This window comes from Dunckerocampus dactyliophorus, chromosome 1 (assembly GCF_027744805.1).
Source record: "Dunckerocampus dactyliophorus isolate RoL2022-P2 chromosome 1, RoL_Ddac_1.1, whole genome shotgun sequence".
Taxonomy (NCBI): Eukaryota; Metazoa; Chordata; class Actinopteri; order Syngnathiformes; family Syngnathidae; genus Dunckerocampus; species Dunckerocampus dactyliophorus.
The window spans coordinates 44,185,228-44,205,988 of record NC_072819.1 but is presented as its reverse complement, the minus strand read 5'-3'; the positions used below and the strand labels follow the sequence as shown (position 1 = coordinate 44,205,988).

At 41.4% G+C, this 20,761-nt stretch overlaps 3 protein-coding genes across 3 annotated transcripts; 1 reads left to right on the top strand and 2 right to left on the bottom strand.

Annotated features, from left to right (window-relative positions):
- Positions 1-1,338: 1,338 nt before the first annotated feature.
- ccnq (cyclin Q) lies at positions 1,339-6,912 on the bottom strand. The gene is made up of 5 exons (XM_054789158.1): positions 6,576-6,912; positions 5,667-5,850; positions 5,257-5,389; positions 4,776-4,994; positions 1,339-2,102 (listed from the first exon to the last, which is right to left on the bottom strand). Exons 1-5 carry the CDS (start codon positions 6,718-6,720, stop codon positions 2,013-2,015), a joined length of 771 nt encoding a protein of 256 aa, XP_054645133.1. The 5' UTR covers positions 6,721-6,912; the 3' UTR covers positions 1,339-2,012.
- Positions 6,698-8,796, top strand: cfap126 (cilia and flagella associated protein 126). The gene is made up of 5 exons (XM_054789172.1): positions 6,698-7,185; positions 7,260-7,322; positions 7,430-7,504; positions 7,570-7,770; positions 8,279-8,796. Exons 1-5 carry the CDS (start codon positions 7,159-7,161, stop codon positions 8,579-8,581), a joined length of 669 nt encoding a protein of 222 aa, XP_054645147.1. The 5' UTR covers positions 6,698-7,158; the 3' UTR covers positions 8,582-8,796.
- A 107-nt stretch (positions 8,797-8,903) lies between these two features.
- zgc:101663 (alpha-1,3-mannosyl-glycoprotein 4-beta-N-acetylglucosaminyltransferase C) lies at positions 8,904-20,474 on the bottom strand. The gene is made up of 5 exons (XM_054789146.1): positions 20,308-20,474; positions 15,817-15,926; positions 15,573-15,723; positions 11,866-12,120; positions 8,904-11,488 (listed from the first exon to the last, which is right to left on the bottom strand). The coding sequence occupies exons 2-5, from the start codon at positions 15,910-15,912 to the stop codon at positions 10,578-10,580; spliced, it is 1,413 nt and encodes a 470-aa protein (XP_054645121.1). The 5' UTR covers positions 15,913-15,926; positions 20,308-20,474; the 3' UTR covers positions 8,904-10,577.
- Between the last annotated feature and the right edge of the window lie 287 nt (positions 20,475-20,761).

Below are 20,761 nucleotides of genomic sequence, written 5' to 3'. Positions count from 1 at the left end.
AAATAAAATATGCTCGTATATGTCGTACACATCTTTGTAACAAACGGAGGGGAGGTGCTGAGCATCTCCACTCACATCTGTCATGTCATCCAGCTGGAAAGTTACTGTAACTGACCGACTTGTTTTATTTTGTTCTCTCAGTCGGCAGGACAGGGGAACTTTCTTGCGTGCTTCGGTTGCTTTCTTGTCAAGCCTAATTTCAGCCATAAGAGTTGCTGCAGGATGAATTAGCTATTCAACAATTGAGTGAGCCTTTTTTTTATTTAGCCACAAGCAGAGATACGGTGTAAGACGCCTCCGGTGCATTACTCGACACACTCGTGGCCTTCATTATTACAATCTGACCTGAATTAAATTCCGACAGTTTACGTTTGTGGAACTCTTCCGTTTTATCGACACTTCCCGATTTGGTGCTGTGATGTCGTAGTTAATGGGCTGGTTTCATTGCGGTATTCGACAGGACTTCACCGTAAAAGAAGCACTGAAACTGCACTGGTCCGCACCATATCAAATATAGTTGTCATTGTACTGCCGTGGTTTGGGTTTGGCCTCCTTCTTTCTTGGTTTTTCGGCGGTCTTCTCTGAACCCCGTCCTGAATCCTGAGGAACCGGGCATTAAAATCATTTTTCTATTTTCTTGCAGGTAGCAGCTGTTATGATTTTGGCGCAGCTGTGCCACAGGTTTGTCTCCCTAGGGAAACTACTGCGCGCACACGTTCCATTCTATTGTCTGTCTTAACATGAAATGACTATTTTTATATCATCTTGGAAACAATTTATCGAATGTTTCCACTTACCGTTGCAATTTGCTTACTTACCGCTAGGGTGTTGGGAATCCCCGTTATTGGGATTAAGACAATTTTGCCATTGCGACAACTCTTGGTGAAAGAACCACTGTCAGACATTACTGGGATCTGAAGGCACCAAATTGGCTTTCCCAGTCAATACCCTATCAGGAAACAGCCTGGGCATCTCTGTGGAGTTTGCATGTTCTCCCCGTGCGTGCGTGGGTGGGTTTTCTCCGGTACCCTGGTTTCCTCCCACATTCCATAAACATGCATGTTAGGTTAATTGGCGACTCTAAATTGTCCATAGGTATGAATGTGAGTGAATCGCTGGCGACTAGTCCAGGGTGTACCCCGCCTCTCGCCCCAAATCAGCTGGGATAGGCTTCAGCATACCCTAGTGAGGATAAGCGGCATAGAAGATGGATGGATGGAAAGAAGCTAAAGAATTAATACCTTCTATCCATTCATGTCCTATGCCGGTTATCCTCATTAGGATCACGGGGGCATGCTGGAGCCTATCCCAGCTGACTTTAGGCAAGAGGCAGGGTACACCCTGGACTGGTCGCCAGCCAGGGCACAAATAAACAAACAGCCAGAAATAATACGGTTTAAAGTAAAATATTAGAAACTGCACTTGGGTCGATTCTGTCTGAAAACTGTAGCCTAATAATACACAAGGACAACCTCCAAAAAAAACACCAGGAATGAAATGACTTAAATTGACTATAAAGCAACGACACAGTTGAGTTCTCCATACAAATAACCATATAATTGTGTGCTGTCAAAATTTTGCTTGCGAAAAATAATATTAATATTAAAAATATTAAGAGATACAGAAAAGCATCCGAGCACCCAAGTAAGTGAAGGACTTTTATTATTGTTAAACCGGACAATTAAATACAAAGATCAAAATTTGCCCGATATCTTTGTATGTAAATGATGAAAGACATGGACAGTTGCTCGTTTGGTGCCAATGATACCAATCCACAAAGCTTGTTTGCTGCAGAGCCAGTCATCTGCAACCAGGAAGCAGGAAATGAAGAAATGTCTCCCCAGGGTGTTGAGCCTAGGTAGTGCAGTTGTCTCAGCTCTCCTCTCTCTCTCAAACACACACACACACACACACACACTCAGTACAAATTCCCTCATGCAGCCTAGAGATCAAAAACACGCAGCTGAATCATCAACTGGTGACTAGTGTGTGCAAGCCTGGCGGGAGTGTCCTCAGATACACTTGGCCTCCATGTCGTACAGTTGTAGAAGGTCCGAGATCACAGCATCTATGTCCGCTTTGGTCACATCCTCGCAAAGCACCTGCACACGTGCGTGCACACACACACACACACACCTGGTCTCAAATACTGGACTTCAAACGACTTAGATTTGAATGCCTTGAGTGCTAAAGTGGAAACCATAACAAATCTTGCCTTTTTCTTTAAGGATTTGCATTTGAATAGAATGTCTTGCGAAGCAGTTTCAACAAAAGAGACATCATTAGCCAACTTGCTTGACAATGGAAAAACATCAAGTGCACCACCCTTCAATTAATACAAGAGGTTGAAGGCTTTGAAGACTACTGGAGCTGGATAGGTGGGTGGTAATGCCACTTAAATCCAGCTTCAAATCATGTCTAGCCTCCAGATTTCCCCACTGTTCACATTCTCTCAATTTTTTTACCCCTGCATCACAACGCTAGGAAGCAACATGTTTGCATTAAAGACGTCATACCACAATTCTTTTCGCACTTTTTACAATCCCACCGTCTAAAAAAAATATCTGGTATTCAATGTTCACATGAGTAAAAACTCAGTATTTACATTCAAAAGTTAAAGCCACTCTCTCCGCTTCTGTGCCCTCACCGTCTATTGAAATATTTTGCAGTGTGGGGCAGTCGCACAAAAAGAATCTTGGGGTGGCCATTTGTTTGTCAGTTGTATTTAAAGCAGCCTTCAAATCAAGGTGTCACGTTAAAATGCTGGACTAATTAATATGCTGTCACACTATTTATGAAGAGGACAGTTTTTACCGTCTTGCCTTCATCCCACCACCGCTGTACCATTTGGTGGCTTTGGACACAAGAAAAAGGGATAAGGGATGTGATACTGTTTAGTTGTGAGCCAGTGCCACTACTAGGAGTTGAGGGGATGCATTAACGTGCATTGCTTTCAGGAAGAACATACTGTAAGTCTCATTCGAGCTGGATTCATCAGTTCATTCTCAATGACTAGGTGGGACAAACACTAGTCTGACTAGGTACGACAGCTCCAGACTGAGGAGTTGGTGCAGGATCCAAAGTATTTATCCTCTGAAGGTAGAGGTATTTCTAGACGAGAATGTTTTCGCGCTTCTGTGGTGTCAAATGACTGTTGTTAGGATACAATGGAGTGGGGCCTCTGCCAGCCAACGACAGTCGTTTGGGTGGTATCTCCATCGTTAGCGTTCCATTTAGAGATAATGACAGTCACGGGGCACGCCTGAAACCAAAGTGGCCGTGCCTTGTTTATTTGTTAGAGGCTAAATGGTTGAATCTTTTCGGAAGGGATGAGGGGACAGCATTGTATGTGCGGAGGAAATGGTGTCGTAGACCTCCCCCCGTTTTAAACAACTGTTATAAATGATCAATGTTATCAGCATGCAATTGCATGCATTGACTGTATTAAGAGCGTCTGAATGAAGGAAGGAAAAAATCCCACACCATAGCACATATTTGTTAACGAATGTAAGCAAACTTTTCATGACATGCCCATGAAAACTAGAAATTGATGGTTAGAGATGACCCTAATGTATCCCACTGGACATGTTTTCGAATGACTGGAAATGACATTTGTGGCACCCACTACAAGTTGTGCTCAAATTGCTTTGGAAATCATGCCAGCATGTATATACCATATTTTCTCGACTATATGTTGCACTTTTTTTTTTTCCACAGTTTGGCTGGTCCTGCGACTTATATATCAAAATGTATACATATAACTTCACGTTTCTAAATGTTCATTCTTAGCAACTTTGCGAGGGTGCTCTAGGCGAACGACACCGAGAACGAAGAATTCAAAAGGACTCAGTGATGTGGATGAGATTGGGAGCTTGGTGAACTTTCCTTCAGCCTCTTCAGCCTCTCATGTTCTTTATGCTATGGTGTAGCTGAGTAACTGTTAATGTGTTCTGTTAACATACTAGACAACTATTTAGCCGTTTGTTCTGTGTGATATTGCGTAGTTGAATAACTCGCCTTCCCAGATGAAATGTCTCTTCTTGGTCTTGAATTCAACTTCTAAATCAGAGCGACTTATAGTCCAGTGTGACCTTTTCCTCTTCATGATGCATTTTTATAACTGACGTTACTTGTACTCCAGAGCGACATGTAGTCAGGAAAATACAGTAATATGGATGTCCTGACAGTTTTATAATCATAAGATAAATTGTCAATGGCTTATTAGCAATTACTCGCTACACCCCAGTTGTGCCCCTGCGATGACGTTCTGCTTGATGGCGGCAAATCTTTTACAGACATGTGCTTATCAGTACGCTTAAGGTGTGCACCAAATTTCGATTCCTTTGAAATTTCAAGTAAATCCAACTTACAGGGTCAAACTTTGGGGTTTAATAACAGTGCCTCCAAGATTGGTGTATTTGTCAGAAAAATAATAACACAGGCAACACAATAAGGGTGCGTGTTTTGCCAAATGTTCACCCATTCAGTAGCAGAAGGCTTACACCGTGGGGTGTCCTAATTTTTTTCCAATTACTGTATTCCGGGGAGGGAAGTGTCTGAAACCTCAATTACAGGCGACCTAGCAGTGAAGTTGGCTTTGTCACCCATTTGACAATAAATATTCCAACTTTTAGGCCTATGATGTACTGTATATCCTGAAGACTGTATGAAGACAAATGCACTGGACACACCGTATCATGATGCAATACAATAAGAAAGCAAGAATGACATTTGTTTCTGTAAAAATCAGTATCAATATAAGAGTACATACACACCTGCCACCACTGTTTCTCCCCGACGGGCAGCTCCACACCATAGCTGTTAAGAGCCAAGTACAGGGTCGCTATAGCGATGTGCTGGGGCATGTGGCGGATACACATGGCCCCATGGTAGCAGTCTCGAAGCAATGCCCAGGAAGTCTCAGCCACAGGGCATCGAGACCAAGCGTGGCGGTTCACCAGCGACTTCACGGACAACAAGTAGTGGAGCAGATACTGCAGAGACAGGAGACCCACAATGTGTGCATTAAACATAGTACTTCATGTGTCAGTTTAGCTAGGAAAAGTAAACAGAAATTTCAGCACATTTCTATTCTAAAGACTTTAAACACTTCTTCTATCCGGACTGTGACTATGCACACAAACACTGGGACAAGCGTGACAACATTTCACAGTGTCGAGGCAAGGCGGCTGGACGTTAATTAGGGGAGACATGATTACTCACTCCAAGATATACACAACATACACACACACACACCTTGTGTGGGTGTTCATAGGAGACATGGAAGTTCAGCTGCCGGAGGATGAGGAGCTCACACTGCACCACACTGTCCCTCAGGTCCCAGAACTCCTTGTCACATTCTAATGGGGCGCTGCCACTGTTGAAGTACCTGGCAGGCGGGACAGCATTAATGAACTATGACTTAATATGTAACATTTATATTTGTTGCACTGATGCAAGCTGCCCTTTAAATCGGTACTAAACTAAAAAGCATTGTACTGGACAACTACAATATATTTTCAATCTTGTAGTAATGCAGACTGGGTTGAAAGCACCTTTGTTAAGATACAGAACATCAACATCTTGCAAAATGTTTAGTTTTATTACATATGTTCAGCATTGTACTGTATCCAGCACCCTTTCATAAACAAACTTACAATTCTTACCTATGGCTTACGTTGATGATGTCACGCGTCCTTATGTGCTGCTCCTCCACTTTGCCGGCCAGGTACACACAGCTCATGGCCACCAGGTAAGGTTCATATGCACTTATGCTGACACGTTTGAAGAAGTTGTGGTACAACACACACGCTGTGGCCACTGGCACAGAGCGCATTCCCAGCTTCACTCCTAAGCAAGAGATTGGTTCCCTCATTTAGTTGAGTGTCATTGCTGATATGAGTTTTCAAGCACTTTTAGAGATATATTTGAAGCATTAATTGCTTCTCCCGTGTGTGTGATGTTTTATTGATGTTCTTAGATCATTATAATCAGAATGACAGCTGTGTTTATTAATAAACAGCATCTGACTGCTAAATAAAATAGCGATTATAGCTAAACTGCACATGCTGATTTAAGACGACAGTTTAATTAACATGTATTATATGCAAGTATATTATCTGCTATTGTTTATGTTAACATTCATGTTTAGATGCACATATGATGAAGAGATTGAATTTATTTAACTGAAGTAATGCAGTGTGTGTACACTTCAAAGTCCACAATTAAAGTTGAGTCCATCGGATGACTTTGTGTTCTCTGACTGGACTACCTGTCAGCCCTCCTCTTAACACATTAAGATTGTTTTTTTTTTTTTAATCTAAACTGATTTTTATTATGCAAATTACACGATGAGGTCATTCTTCCACCACAGTTAGGATGCAGCCCTGTGGGAAACATTGTTTTCAGTCAATTGTTATAGTGATGGCTTATTAATGAGTAATTCGCACTCGTGTAGACCTGCACTGCATCATACTGAAAGGTGTTTCTAAACACTTTGCTCCTCTCATGTCTTCTTCACTCGTGTACCTAAAGTTGTGTCCATTTAGGACCTGAGAGATGAGCTGTTAAGTTACCTGTTTCCATTATGAATCGACACACACGAAAGTGCGTTTTCGTGTCCCGGGAAAGGTTTGCCTCGCCATCCCCAATTGACGTCGTCTTGTTGGCCGGAACCAGTGGTTCACCCTGGGTGTCAGAGCGACAGGACGGACCCTCCATGCCTTCTCGACCATTAGCGCTGATTTAGCATACTAGTAATTAGCTCTATACATTTTACCAGCGATTACAAAAGAGAGAGAGAAAGCCTTTTTGCACCATGTCTCACAGTTTAGCTTCGCCAATACAGTAAACTGGAAACTTCATGCATAAACGCTTAGACGAGCTAACACCAAGCTAGCTGCCGGAAGTAAATAATAGTTTCCGGAAGTAAATAATATGACTTCCGGTCAAAGTTCGAGACGGTTAACGTATTAATTTATGCTTTGCCCATTGTCTTAGGTACTGGAGGGACATATATTTACTAGAGAGTTCGTTTCTTTTACTACAAGAATGACTTTATGCTGTCATGTTTTCCTAAAACGTCATGCTAACATAAGTCACATGACTGGGTTGCTATGCAACGAGTAAATCAAACGGACTCGGCTGTAAACTAAAAAGATGTCCTACAGTTTCTCAGCAAACCAAGTAAATATCGGCGTTTTAACAATGAACCTTTTGCTTTCTCGGATGTACATTATGACAATTGTTTCCATTCTCAGTATGACGATGCCTTCAAGCCAAAGAGGCTGCAGAACTGGTGTCAGGCGAAGCAAATCACCAAAGTCCGTAACGTTACATTGTTTGTGTATCAGCATGTCTTGTTTTATTTTGTTGGCAAAAATGTGCTGTCTCTCTCTCTCTCTCTCTCTCTCTCTCTGTGTGTGTTAAGTTACCCAGAGCACATAAGGGCCACACTACCTTTGTTGCAGATAACAGAGGACATCTACTTCCTGGATTGGTTAAGGTAAACTCCTAAAAGAAACAGCGGTTTTGTGGGTATGGTACTGAAACATCACGTTCATGTTACAGAAAGGCAGCGCTTGGCCTGACTTTAAAGGAACCTGGGATCTACCTGCTCGTACACCACCTCGGAGCATCAACCCTACTAGCAGCTCTGTGGAAGGTCTCAACAGGCTCAAGGCCTGTGGCTTAGACCCTCAACACACAGGCAACTGTGAACCACAAGGAGGCAGCAAAAACACAGATGGCTTGCAGGATGCTGCAAAGCAGGTTGGGCTCACTCCGTTGACAACAGGTGTCACACGCATGCATGCTGATCACATGAGTTTAATGTTTAGCCAGTGCAATCTTCCTTTACCATCCACATATTAGATAGCATTAATAAAAATGACTATAAAACAAAGTCAGTCATTGACAGACCCAACCTTTGAGGTCTGCACCACTAAGCCATGGGTGTTATAAAAGAAGTGGAGAATAATCGAAAGACTTGTCAATATGGATTCTAAACAGTAACATCAGCCAATTAATTTGGTTACTTTCGTATCATTAAAAAAAAAAATCTCCATAATGGCCATGACACAAGAAGCTGATCTCTATAGACAGAACAAAATATTTAATTAACTCAATGTATGTAATAACTTGTAAGACTGGCATGTTTATAAAAAGTCAGGTACTAGGGATTGTTTCCAGTTTTAGATTTCTAGTTTACTGCTTGTTTTAGACCTATCCCAATGTCTGTTCAAATCAGGGTTTCTATATACTCTCTCCATCATTTCAGAGCACTGGGGATGTACAGCAAGACGATGCTGTCTCAACCCCCTTGTCGACAGCTGAATCCCGGCCAGCATCCCAGAACAGACCAATTTCTGCAGACTACAAAACTGGCAGCCAGAACCAGGACATGCAGGCAGATGAGGCATCATCTGTCACTTTGCCTGCCGGTGAAGGACAAACTGCTGGGGAGACTGTGATGAGCAGGCCGCAGAGCCGGAGAGAGTCAGCTTTGACGTCCTTGGCGGGAAGGCCGAATACTGGAAGCACGCATTCCGCAAGCCCCGCATTATCAAGAAGAGTACAGTAGTTTCAACTTCTTCTAGGGATGATTGTACTGAAGTATTAAATTAGGCACAAATCAGAAAGTCAGGAATATGTTTTTAAAAGGACTATCCTTTCCATTTGATATCCCTCTGCTCTTGCAATGTAGCACCCTTAAGAGTTCTGGAGTCACAACACAAAGGTATTGTTGTACCAGCACAACAATTATATTGTCTTGTATGTCCAATTTCAAAAATAAACCGTGACAAATAAATACATTTTTCTTTTATATCCGGTCTCACTTTACAATAAGGTACACAAAAATACAGTTGTTACTGAGGAACTATTGAACTAATGTGGATGTAATGAGTATTGGTTACGGTTAGATAGGGTCGTTCCTCATTAACTTCTGTAATTTTGTGTACCTTATTGTAAAGTGCTACCTTATACACTAGAAAACCTGAAGTGTAGAAAGGCTATGTGGCTGAGGAAGTAACTATCCATTTTCTGAAGTGAAATATTTACATTTTAGGAAAGGAAAAAGTCACTAGCTGCAAGGCCCTCTGTGTTGACCTTCTTGTGTGTTTGAGTACATTGTGTCTCACAACCTAAATCCATCTTGAAGAAGTTTGAGAAAAACAACAATCCCCTGAGCACACATTGGCTCTAACCCCATGACTTGTGACTCAACTCCAAAAAACTTCATGAAGCCCACTGAGTCACTAGAGCTTCACCACTATCCAAATTTACAACACAAGTTCTATGGTAGCTGTAATAATTACTAGACTATTCAAACAGATTCTGATTTAAGTTATTTTTTTATTACGACAGCAATAGAAAGCTGCTGTGTAAAAGAGCTCGTTTGAATACTTTATTACAAAAAGGCACAAATCACATATGTACACTATCTGGAGGGAGACCACAGGGAGTTGTTTTTTTTTAACTGTGGATGAGCCTCCTGTTACGAAGTACAGAGCATTAAACAGCTGGGGCTTCCCCTGAACGTCTTAAGATCACTCATTGTGAAACAAAATTAGGCCACAATCACAATTTCATACTTTTGTGAAATTTGAAGGTAGTGATTTTTGTTGTATAAGTGGTCTAACCAAAACAGTTATCATTGTGCATGGTGCTGGATTTGTAGTCTCAACCTATGAAATACTTAGGGGTGACCCAATCCGATATCAGCCAAAAAACGTATGTCGGATTACATCGGATTGCATCTAAAATCTCCGATATAAGCAATCTAATACAAGCAGTCCATTCCAGACTTTGCTCCAGCACGTCTATCCAGCAACGCCAGAAAACAGCCCACTAACAAAATAGAAGTGGGAGTGATGTTGGCCCTGTGGCAGTATTTTTCGTTGCAGCTGAGTACAAAACTGTACCTGTCTCCTGTTGTGGCATAGAACCAGGGAAGTTTAATACGACCAACCCCATCGCGCATTTGAGCACCATCCCAAAAACTGCATGGAGCAAAGAAATAAACCTCTGGCTCTCTCGAACAACCAAAACATTTGCAATGCGTGAGAAACTCCCAACGGGAAGGCAAAGAGTAATTGGCTAAAAAGGCCAATTTATTGAGCTCGATGGCAAGTAATTGAGCACCTCAAGCCTCGCGAGTCGCTACATTATTCTTAGCCGCCACTACGTTGTGGATAAAACTATTCCCCAGATGCATAAAGAAGTAAATAGGTCAGTTTTCTCATACGTACTATTGTTGACTATTGTTCCCTGTGTGAGTAATCACTTAACTGATATTTTGACACTTTGGTTCGGTACGTGTTTCAATATTTCTTTTTCTGCGACTGCAGCTCCAAAACATCCCACGTCTTGGTCAACAAACGTGGGTGTCTGGTGTCATCGTAGCAGAAGGGCATCATCCGGATCAGTCCACAAAAATGCAAACATATGCAAATATAGTTAAAGTATTTTTTTTTCCTTTTTGTCAAGCTGATGCGCCTTACTTTAAGTCCTCTGGCACCCCCCGCCCCAGGTGAGGCATCCTTTATACTTTGAAAATGTATCTTGATAAGAAACGTTCACATCTGTGCTTGATGTTGAGGTGTGCTTGGCTTTGTTGAGATCCTGATTTTACTAATGACGACCCACTCCTTCTGCCCTGCAGTGACTCGTATTCTCAAGCATGAAGAAGCGGCGTCATAGTTTTTGTCTACCTGCTGCTTCGCAAACCTGCCATTCTCAATAGAGCCCACTATATGGAAGTTCTTGCAGGTTTTCTCCTTGTCTGCAGTGGTGATCACGCCGTGTCCCAATTCCACCAGTGCAGAGCCCAACATGTCCTTCCCCTCTGTCCCGGTTTCTACAGTTATTCCCGCCACCACTCTGGGGTCTGTGAACACCACAGTCAAATAGTTGCCTTCCTCAGGGGAGCGACCCCAGAAGAATCCCTCCCCGGCCTCCCAGGCCAGTTTGGGAAAGTATTTCTGATAGGAGGACATGTCAGAGTAAACCTCAGCTGGAGGATTGGTGTAGAAACTCTCCTCAAAGTCCTTATCTTTTAGCTTGTTATAAGTCCCTTGGAATGAGGAGAAGGTCCCCATGTGCTGGAATAGTGAAGGCTTGATAAGGATAGGCTGCTTCTGAGTCAGCAGCAGTCGAAAGTGAGACATTAACCAGTCGCAGGGCATTTCTTGATAGAAAAGGAAGAGAAAGCGAGCTAGAAGAGGGAGGTTAGCCGAGTTGTAGAGTTTCCCGATGTAGCCAAGGCTGGAGAATTCCAGCATTGCCCAGGTCGTCTTTTTCGCTTCTTGCTCGTCAACGTGCCTCTTGATGGTGGTTAGAAAGTTCTTTGCAGACAAGACATCATCCTCCAGCTGAAGGTAGTATTTGCTAAGGCCCGAGCTGTAGTGCATCAGGAAAGCATAGTCCAGGTTTTGCTTAGAACGGAATGATACTCTTTCTGGAGGATCATTGTAGTTCCTCTTTAGACCTGTAGGGGAGCCAGAGAGACAGAAAGCAGTTGAGGTGTGACTCAGTTGTATCACTTCTCTGAGCAGTTGATGCTTCAGTGGCACTTTAGCAATGCTTGTAAGGCAAACTGGCTCCATACTCCAGTACCAGGTCCACATTTCCACACAAAACAGCATCCCAAATATTTCTTAGCAGCTGATAGCTCAAATTGTTTGAGAATAATATAAGTCAAACGACAATACAATCAAGCACTAAATGATTCCTGCTCCATTGCTTTCTGTTATCATTAGTAGTAGTATTTTTTAAATGTTTCATTGACAAAATTAAATATGCCACTGACACCCCCATTTCTGTCAATGTATTGGTGCAAGAAGGAGGCTAATGTTTGCACTTAACCTTTAACGGGTGGATAACATTCCTCAGGGACATGAATGACCAACAGGTGACCTTGCTCTAGCTCGGAGGAGAATCCTGTTTTGATGCTCATCACTGTGGTCATCCTCCAGCTAACATCCAAATCTGCAAGCAGCACGACAACCACCATTGAAGAGTGTTCTTCAGACGACGACTGCTGGAAGAGGGACTGCAACGTGGACATCAGATAGCTGCCCTTTTTCCTCTTCACTGACGATAGTCCAATAGATAAATACCCTGTCAGGGAAAAGGGCGGAGAAATGGCTTCTTTTAAATCACAACCATAAATAATACTAAAATCACGTCTAATAACATTGTACACTTCAATAAAATCCATTGTGGAAACATGCCAAAAGCTCTTGTCACAAATGCAGAGCGATACAGTGGCCAAGCAGAGGCATAAGCAAGCATGCTGTGTTCAAGTCTGTCAGTAAACCTTTTGAACCACATGACCCATTCAAGAAATCACATCTTCCTCACCTGAGCAACCAAAAAACACACAAAATAACACCAGCTGACACCATGCTAGCTAAAATGTGGATCATGGTATGGTATGTTTGTTTCAGTATTGTTTTTTCCAGACGATGTATGTATGCTATATTAACTATTTGTTTGTAGTGATTTTAGATACAATCAGCGTCTGGTAATGCTGTAAAAGCGGTAGCCATACGGGGTGGGCGGGTCAACTTTAGCTGCAGGGTGGGCATGTTTTAAAGTAAACCTCAACATTAAGTTGATTTTTTTAACAGTTTGTAAGATGCTTAAAAGGTGCTATCCATGTTACAGGTCTTTTGCATCAAATACCAGCAACAGGCCACCACTGTTTTTCCTGTTCCTTTATTATTTCAGTTGAAAGCAGCGTTATTGTTTCTGAGGGTTAGTTAATATCAGTGTGCTGTAAATTATGAATTGTGGTGCAATTCGGGACATTTATGCAGCACTGTAGCGTTCAGGTACCACCGGTCACAGTTGTGTTGTTATGTATGTGTACAGTATGTACCCATGTTGCCATGTTACCACCTGTCGCGCTGTTGGAGGAACATCTTCTCCTCCTCCGTAATCAGCTGCAATGGCATAAGACTTTGCAGTCTTATGCCAGTCACAATCACATTGTTTATGCGCGTCGACGGCTCCAAATCATCCACTCTGCACGTCATTTGCGATATAATGCAATCCTGTTCATCACTTTGTTTCAATAAAGCTTCCACTTTTCCTTCCAGCCCATCCATTTGTTTCCCCAAGTGATTGATTTTCATTCTACAAATCCTTCATGTGTTTTATTAAGGATTTCGTGTCTTCATGCTGCATTTTTGCTGTTTAGCTCCTTGCTTATATCATTCAACATCACAGTTATCTCCTGTAGTGTACCTGGTCCCTGGCTTAGCTTCAATGTAGCCTCTTCAGTAGTTCAGAAACAGAAGCCCTTTTTCTAGACATTACTAACGTTGGTAATCAACCCCTTTGAAGAGCAGACGTTAGCAACAATTAGCTTGTCTTGTTAGTGATTGTCAGCACTCGATGTAACTCGTTTTTTTTAACGAGTTACTTCCTTATGCTAGACTATATACAAGCTAGTGGTGTCAGTAAACAGATCTGTAATCATACTCGAGATCTGCAGGATAAGTGCCAAAATCTAAAACCTTTAGATTGGTGCAGAGCTTCTTTCAGTCCATCCACACAGGAAGTCACTGAAGATCATTGGTAATATTAGACCATAACATGGTGGCGTCTTACTTCATAGGCAACAAGGGTAACATGCATGTGTGCTCCTGGACAACTTTCATTACTTTTATTCAACAGATGCTAGTTAGACGTTAGAATAAAATTGTTGCATCAACAAACAAAAAAATTGAAATTTGCACATTTGAATTAAATCAGTTGTGTAAATATACTGTTTATTTCCTGCTCATCTGCTCTAACCTCATTACCAGTAAATTAAATAATGAATTCAGAGATGATGTTTTTTTTGGCACGGTAGTCTAGTGGTTAGCATGTTGGCCATACGGTCATAGTCAGGAGATCAGGAAGACCTGGATTCGAATCTCCGTTGGGCATTTCTGTGTGGAGTTTGCATGTTCTCCCCGTGCGTGCGTGGGTTTTCTCCGGGTACTCTGGTTTCCTCCCACATTCCCAAAATGCATGTTAGGTTAATTGGCAACTCTAAATTGTCCATAGGTATGAATGTGAGTGTGAATGGTTGTTTGTCTATATGTGCCCTGCGATTGGCTGGCGACCAGTCCAGGGTGTACCCGTCTGTCGCCCGAAGTCAGCTGGGACCCCCACGACCCTAATGAGGAGAAGCGGTATAGAAAATGGATGGATGTTTTTTTGTTGATTAAATAGGTGCAGAAAAACAACATGGTAGCCCTCTTGGGCATACACATACATCATCCTAAGAGGTTTAGAGCTATATATTTAATTTAGATTTACAGTGCATGGTCTGAGAAATATTAGCATTTAAAGGAAAACCGCGCTTTTAAAAAAATGTCACCCATCATCCACGATCCTTATGTGAAGCACGAACACACGTCTTTCGTACATTATAGCGATCTAATTTATCTTATCTCTGGAATTTTTCCAGAGAGATTATCACATCGCTGTTTGACGTGTGTGGTAAAAGGCAGTATGCTAGCATGAATTGACTTGAGGCGAATGCGCACATTAGCATGTAACAGAGCAGAGAGAATCCGGACACTTTTCAAAATAAAACATCATGGAAATTATTTTTTCTTTCTGTGCGGCCCGGTACCAAATGGCCCACAGCCCACCTGGGGGTTGGGATCACTGAGATATGTAAATGGAACATTGTTGGCGTTTTTTGAAGATTTTTTTTTTTTTTAAGAGGGCTTTATAGTTGAAATAGGTGTGTCCCAGTGTGCGTTCATGTTTCACATATGGATTGTGGATGATGGGCAAAATTCCATAAAAAGTGCACTTTTCCTTTAACATGCAATGCAATTCCTCCAGAACTTAGGAGGGCCTGTTGAGAGATGCTGCTCTGTTTTGACTCTTTAATAATCTTTTCTTGCATTTGTCTGGTTTATAAAATAATTCCCAGTACTTATTTTACAATGGAAACACAATAACCATCGAAGACGTTTTTTGTCCTTAAAAACCCTTCTCTCGCAGAAGTTGTCGGCACCAGTAACAACCTTCATTTGGCTGTCTTGACGAACAGCCAATCGGATCCTCCAGCTCAGGGCCGGTGACATTTTTTTGTGTTTACTACTTTCAAAGAGAGAAAGCTTTTTTGCTTTTGCCGTCAAGAGATCATGACTGTTAATACCTGACAGAAAATGACATTTAATCCACATTTTTGCCAAGATTTTGGCTTTTAAAGGCTGTGGTCTTAAACTTTTGATCAGCTGATGAACAGCTTATTCCACTTCAATGCTTGTTTACAATAAATTGCTAACTAAATGTTTTGTCTCATTCCCATTTTTGCATTTTGAAGCTCTACACTTAGAACTTCCTCAAGATCCAATAGTGCAAAATGTAAATACTTGAGTTTTTTCCCAACTTGTCTTAACATTTTGATCAGGAGTGTATTCCAACAGCTTGTAATGTACAGTGGCTGCAGGAGTAGCTCGTGTGACAGACAAGTGTATGGTCTAGCTTAATATTTCACATCACTACACAACAGTAGCAGTCAAGTGGTCTAGATCTTTCAAGATGTTAGAAGGACATACTCGACTGAGTGGATGGTACCCCTGCAAGCAGCTGATAGGTGACATTGAGGGGCAGGTAGTCTCCCTGTTCCACCCAGGACTCCATACTGACCGACCTTCCTCCCGTCCATGTTGTGTTCATTAACACTGGCTCTTCTGGCTCTTTCCAGACCTACACAACAAATATTCATTTTATTTGTTTTCCAGTTGGACAATAACCTATGACATTGTTTTATCCGAGTGGCTAAAACATTAGTTCACTCACAGTGATGCTTTTGTCTGGATGGCTGATGAAGTAGATGCCACCAGCAAGGAGCAGCAATAGCAACACTGCATGTTTCTTCTTTGTATGACGTCGCATTTCTTGTAAAATGCCTATGAACACACACACACAAGCAGAAGACACACAGTCATTGTTCAAATGTGTTGCTCTGTCAGCACAGCAGTGAATAATTCAGCTACTAGTCAATGAATGTTTCAGAGGGCTCAGAGGCAAAAACAGAGCTCAAACTGCTAAAAGCTGTTGATGAAGAACAAAATAACATACAGTCCATTGACTCGACTTACTGTACTTCCTCCTTGTTTTCTCGTACTGGATTAAACCAACAACGGCCTCAAAAATAGATTTAAAATCAAAAGAGAGTCATAAACAGGAGGGTGAATTCAGTGTGCAGATGTGTCTTTAACTGTCCCCTGGTTACTCGCCTCAGATCTGTTTACACTCACTGACAACTGTTTTATATATATAGTCCTGGAATCCTGTTCACATGAGCTCCAGATAGCTACACACATGTGAAGTATAAATGGAGCTCAACAACAGTATACCACCAGCTCCAGGTGGTCCGATTCATCAAAATATTGATACCAATGGTTGCGTCGGTATCGGATCAATGCAAGCATGACGAGATTGATATTTTTCACTTCTCCTCTATGTTTATTTTCATAAATATCTGTTTATTGTTGTGTTGTTCAGAGCCAATTGCAGTTCTTGTTACTATACACCATTGACTTTGTTTTGCGCAAACAATAAGGGAATTATTTTGTTGACATTGTTACATTGTCTTATAATCAGGGGTGTCAGACTCGTTTTCATTGAGGGCCACGTTACAGTTATGACTGCCCTCAAAGGGTGACCTCTAACCGTCAATATTTACTGCACGAAGGATTCAAAACATTAAAAAAAAAACCCACTTAATTTGCAAGTTTGCCGTACCTTGAATTTTAAGCCAGCAAAATTCACACAAACAGTCAAAAACAGGAGGAAAAAAAAAGACTTGTTTATCACCGATAATAATCCAACAGTTTATAGAACAAGACCACTGCCTCTGATTCAGCGCCAGCCGGACTCGTCCGTTAGTGACTTCACCACCGGAAGTGAACCGCTCTGACCTGGCGCTCAAGTCAATCATCCAATCAGAGCACAGAAACACCTGCCGCTGTGCAGCACTGAGGACTTTTGATTTGGTTTGAAACTCAGTGGTAAACTATATAGTACTGACTACTGAATAGTGATTATTTTCAAAAAAATACAAGAAGCTACAACATTTAAAAACGGGGAGTCCTATACTCAACAAAAACATAAACTCCAAACTTGCTTTTGCTCCCATCGTTCAAATAATGAAAATAGCCTTTTACACCATAAAAAATGTCACAGCTGTCTCCTATTTGTTTTATACATTACAAATCATTTTCAAGTACAACATATTTTGTGACGACAGACAAACAGGCAGTGCAATGATTTACAACAAAAAAAACAATGAAAAATATTTTATACGCTAAGTTTAGTTGATTATATAACTTATGTACAAAATACAGCAAAAAAAATGTAAAGCAAATTATGGTTAAACTAATGACAGACAGTATAATAATTACAGATCGACTATATAAATTTAACAAAAATATACTGAAGAGTTTTACTGAATTTCTCTGTTTTGAGTACAGAAATTTGGGATTATAACTACATGGTTTACTGTAAATCTAACATATACATTTTGTTTTATAGACTACTAAAAAATACAGTGAATTAAACATTGGTTTACCGTTCCCCATTTTACGGCATATTTATGTAGGGTTTTTACTAAAATATTCTGTGTCGATTCCACTGTCTTTTTTCACAATGTAAGAGCGAATGCCATTGCGTCCCAGCTCCTCAAGAATAGCTGCTTCCCAGGTGCAGACAAGAACTTTGCCCGCTCAACAACACACAAGGTATCGTCTCTGTGTGGATGTCTACCTGTCGGGAGACTTTTCAGGAGCTCAGCTCCAGGCGGTCATTAGCAAACTCAAACAAGGGAAGGCACCAGGCCATGATTGCATCCACCCAAATTGTGGATTCAATTCCACCCCCACTTAACACTGAAGTCAGCCTTCAAGGAGGCTATAACTGTTCCAGAGCACTAGAACCCAGACAAGGGTGGTTCTAAGGAAAAACGACAAGCTTTATGCTGTTCAAACCAACCTGCGATGCAGCATAGTAGGCAGTTCAGCACCTTGCTTCCAATACAAGTGGATCAAACATTCTTTGTCCCTCCTTTAATTCCATCGAATGCAATCCATGCATTACAGAAGGACTTACAGTAAGAGGCATCAATAAAAGTGACAAAACAGTATTTCAAGAAGATGTCATCTTCCTTGACACTCGAACAGAAGGAATAACGTTAAATGAAAAGGAAAATGACGTGAGCACGGTGGGAGAAGTGAAGAAAGGACCTTGTCGACTTCGACCACAAACAGGTCCCAAATTCTTGAGGGAAGGGAAAGAACACACTCCTGACAGAGAGATTCCCGAACCCCCAGTTGGAGGTCCTAAAGTTAAGCCGGACGAATCGAAAGCACACTTAACAGTAAGTAAATGGCAAAATGCACTGGTTGTGACAATCAAAGACATACAAAGAAGAAAAAGGGACACTAAGCCAAAATGATTAGCTACCGAACAACAAGCTGTACCAACTTAATATTTTCTTAGACAAAAAGGTAATGTCCTCAAGGTGGGAGGAAGACTACATTGTGCAGCCCTTCCTCAATTCGTCAAGCACCCAACAGTCATTCCAAAAGAGCGTCAAGTCACAAGGCTCATTGATGAAAAACTGCCAAGATCAATGTGGGCACTCAGAAGAGTCTCAGAGACTATGTTACATACCGATGGACTCGTACGAAGGGTCAAAATAGCCCTTCCAGACAGAAACCTCAACCAGAAAGGTTAAGGCGTAAGCAAGACATAGTGGAACGCCCACGTCAAAATTTGTCCTGCCATTGGAGATTTCTGAAGTAAAAAAGTATACTATAGAAAATGATGTGTTGTGTACTAAAGAACACTGAATAATTTGGTGGGAGTGTAAGGAACTTCAATTTGAAGCATTGCTACAGGTTTCACTACTGATTTCCAGGTGTACTGTATATTACCGCTTTTAATTTGAAGGTTGTACTAACGGATATGCTTTTATCGCGACGACGGAAACGGAAAAAGGACATTTTTCTATAACAGTGAAGAAAGTGCCACAGTTAAAGCAGTAACTCAAAAGCAAAATAGAAACAAACGAAAAGTCAAAAGAATTCTCGCGGCGACAAGGTAAATGGCTTAAGTTGTTTGATTTTGCACATAAATGTATACGTGTGTGTAGCTCAAAATGAGTACCTAAATGTATTATTTCTTCTGTACACTGTAGGCTAAAAACTGATTTACTGATTGATTTTATTAATTGAGTGATACACACAAGTAGATTTTAGAATAACTCTTTTCGTTGATGTTTATTTATTGAATTATTAACCGAGTGCTTTAATATAGGTACATTAGAAATAAAAGTGTTTTAGCAATTAATCTATTAACCGAGTGAGAGATTACAAGTAGTTTATAGAAATAATGCTTTATTAAACAATTAGCTGAGTAGATGAACACCTGTTTAAGTAAGTCAAAGTCCAAGGTCAAGCAGGAATAGTGCAAACCCACCGATAATGCAATCAGGCACAAGCAGCCAGATATGGGTGTAACCCGCCCTGTTTCGCACTGCCCGCACCGGGGCTTGTCGACCGCGTGTTCAGCGCAGCTCTTAAGGCAGAGGGAGTGAGGTTTACCAACGTACACTTGCGCAGCCTCACAGGCTGGCATCCGTTACATGGGTACAAACACACAGTTAAAGTTAGGCTTTGAGACAGACTGGGAAACTATGTGCCATTTGTGTTGTTGTTGTTATCTTGGGAAAGACCGGTGTTGTGCCGATTCTGCGATGGACATCTATTGTCTGATTTACTCTAAATACAATTCTTAAACTTCATCTGGAGTGTGAGTCTTCTTTCCTTCTCATAATTGGAGATCAACGAACACGAAAGGGAATGTGAAATTTCATCAACGACACAGTTCCGGTGTTGCTGCAGTTCCGCTTCCAAAATTTGAATGGCCTAACATTAGATTTTAGTATTGCTTAGAATTATTTTGCAGGTGAAGCTCGTTCATATAACACGGTTAATGAATGAAAAGCACAAGAGACAATATCAAAATGGACTGTAAAATGGAATCTTCAGCGTCAAGGGCTGTCAAAAATGCCATAAATTAGGTGATTAAAATTTCATTTGTCAGTTGTTTTTTTTTTGCTCGCTGCGTTGAAAATAAAGACGAAGATCACGAAAAAGAAACAATTGAGGATATGCCACAGGTGACATTGACGAGGTTCTAATGCCAAACACATGATACAGACAACATCCATTGTAGACGTTCGTCCTGAACAAAATAAAAGTGATGTGGATATGTAAATACACTCACCTGTGTCGTGGTGTTTTTCAGGCAGCGAGAGGAAGCAGCAGAAAGACTAGCTAGCAAGAACATGACGGTGACATCCTCATGGACACGGAGAGTGATCGACAGCAGGAAACACGCTCAACACCCACTCTGTTTCCACTGGAAGACACCCACTTTGAGTCTTCATTCAAACGTTCACAACACTTCAAAGCTTTCCTGCACTTTTATTATTTTTATGTTACTTCGACTCATAGTATGAAGATAATTCAGATACCGGCAGGACAGGTCTAAAACTTTTCCAGGTGAGGATGCGATACTCTGCAGCGCCCCTGTCAGGTTAGTGATGGTAACACGACCTTCTGATCCGTCATCCATCTAAATCACGTGTCAAACTCGTGCCCTGGAGGGCCGAGACGCTGCAGGTTTTCTCTCCAACCAGTTTCTTCATCAGGTGATTTAATTGATGAGCTCCTTCCCT